The sequence below is a fragment of the Eimeria mitis genome, genomic scaffold, assembly GCF_000499745.2.
Source record: "Eimeria mitis Houghton genomic scaffold, Emh_scaff2372, whole genome shotgun sequence".
Taxonomy (NCBI): domain Eukaryota; phylum Apicomplexa; class Conoidasida; order Eucoccidiorida; family Eimeriidae; genus Eimeria; species Eimeria mitis.
Window position 1 is genome coordinate 7,437 of NW_013570708.1, and position 984 is coordinate 8,420.

At 62.4% G+C, this 984-nt stretch overlaps 1 protein-coding gene across 1 annotated transcript in view; it reads right to left on the minus strand.

The window, feature by feature from the left end:
* The window catches only part of EMH_0052750 (protein kinase (incomplete catalytic triad), putative), a gene marked incomplete at both ends in the record, with an annotated part of 3,644 nt that extends 3,020 nt beyond the window's left edge, over positions 1-624 (minus strand). The window contains one exon of the mRNA XM_013496910.1: positions 1-624. Coding sequence (XP_013352364.1) covers positions 1-624 — 624 coding nt within the window.
* Between the last annotated feature and the right edge of the window lie 360 nt (positions 625-984).

The following is a 984-nucleotide window of genomic DNA, read 5'->3' on the forward strand; positions in this document are numbered from 1 at the left end:
TGTGGCGCTGGTTTTGGTTCGGCTGCTGCTGCTGTTCTTGCTGCAGCAGGAGGGAGAATCTGCTGCTGCTGCTGCTGCAGATAGTAGCTGCTGCAGTCCATCAGGAGGAAGCTTGTGCTGCTGCTGCTGCTGCTGCTGCTGCTGCTGCTGCTGCTGTTGTTGTTGTATCTCTCCTGTCGGTGCTGCTGATGCCTGTGCTGCTGCTGCTCTTGCTGCTGCTACTCTTGCTCCTGCTGCTCCTGCTGCTGCTGCTGCTGCTGCTGCTGCTGGGGGCGGATTAACACCATTATAAAGACGGCTGCTGCTGCTGCTGCTGCTGCTGCTGCTGCTGCAGTCGACCGAAAACAATGCAGCATCTTCATCCTCTAGATTCTGCTGCTGCTGCTGCTGCTGTTGCTGCTGCTGCTGCTCGTATGCTGCAGCAGCATCGCCTCGGCCTCTGGGGGCCCCCCTGGGGGCCCCCCTGGGGGGCCCCCCAAGGGAGAGGGGGGGCCCCTCAGCAGCAGCAGAGCTGGCAGCAAATGCAGGTTCCTCTGTGCTGCTCCTGAGCTCCTCGCTGCTGCTGCTGCTGCTGCTGCTGCTGCTGCTGGGGCACCGCAGGCTCAGGAGATGAAGACGGCGCATCTTGCTGCTGCTGCTGTTGCTGCTGCTGCTGCTGTTGCTGCTGCTGCTCTCATTCGCTGCCGTCGGTGTCCTGCTGCTGTCCTGCTGCTGCTGTGCTGCTGCTGCTGCTGCAGTTGCTGCTGTTGCTGCAGAGCTGCTGCTGTTGTTGTGTCGCTGCTGCTATGTTGCTGCTGCCACTGCTGTTGCTGCTGCTGCTGCTGTTGTTTCTGCTGCTGCTGCTGCGTTGCTGCTGCTGTTGCTGTAAAGATAATATACACCTTGGGGGGCCCCAGTACCCTGGGGGGCCCCGGAGAGTTGGGGGGCCCCTGCAGCAGAGGCTGCAGGGGGGAGGCCGTCGGCAGCGGTCTGGGTCTCGGGGGG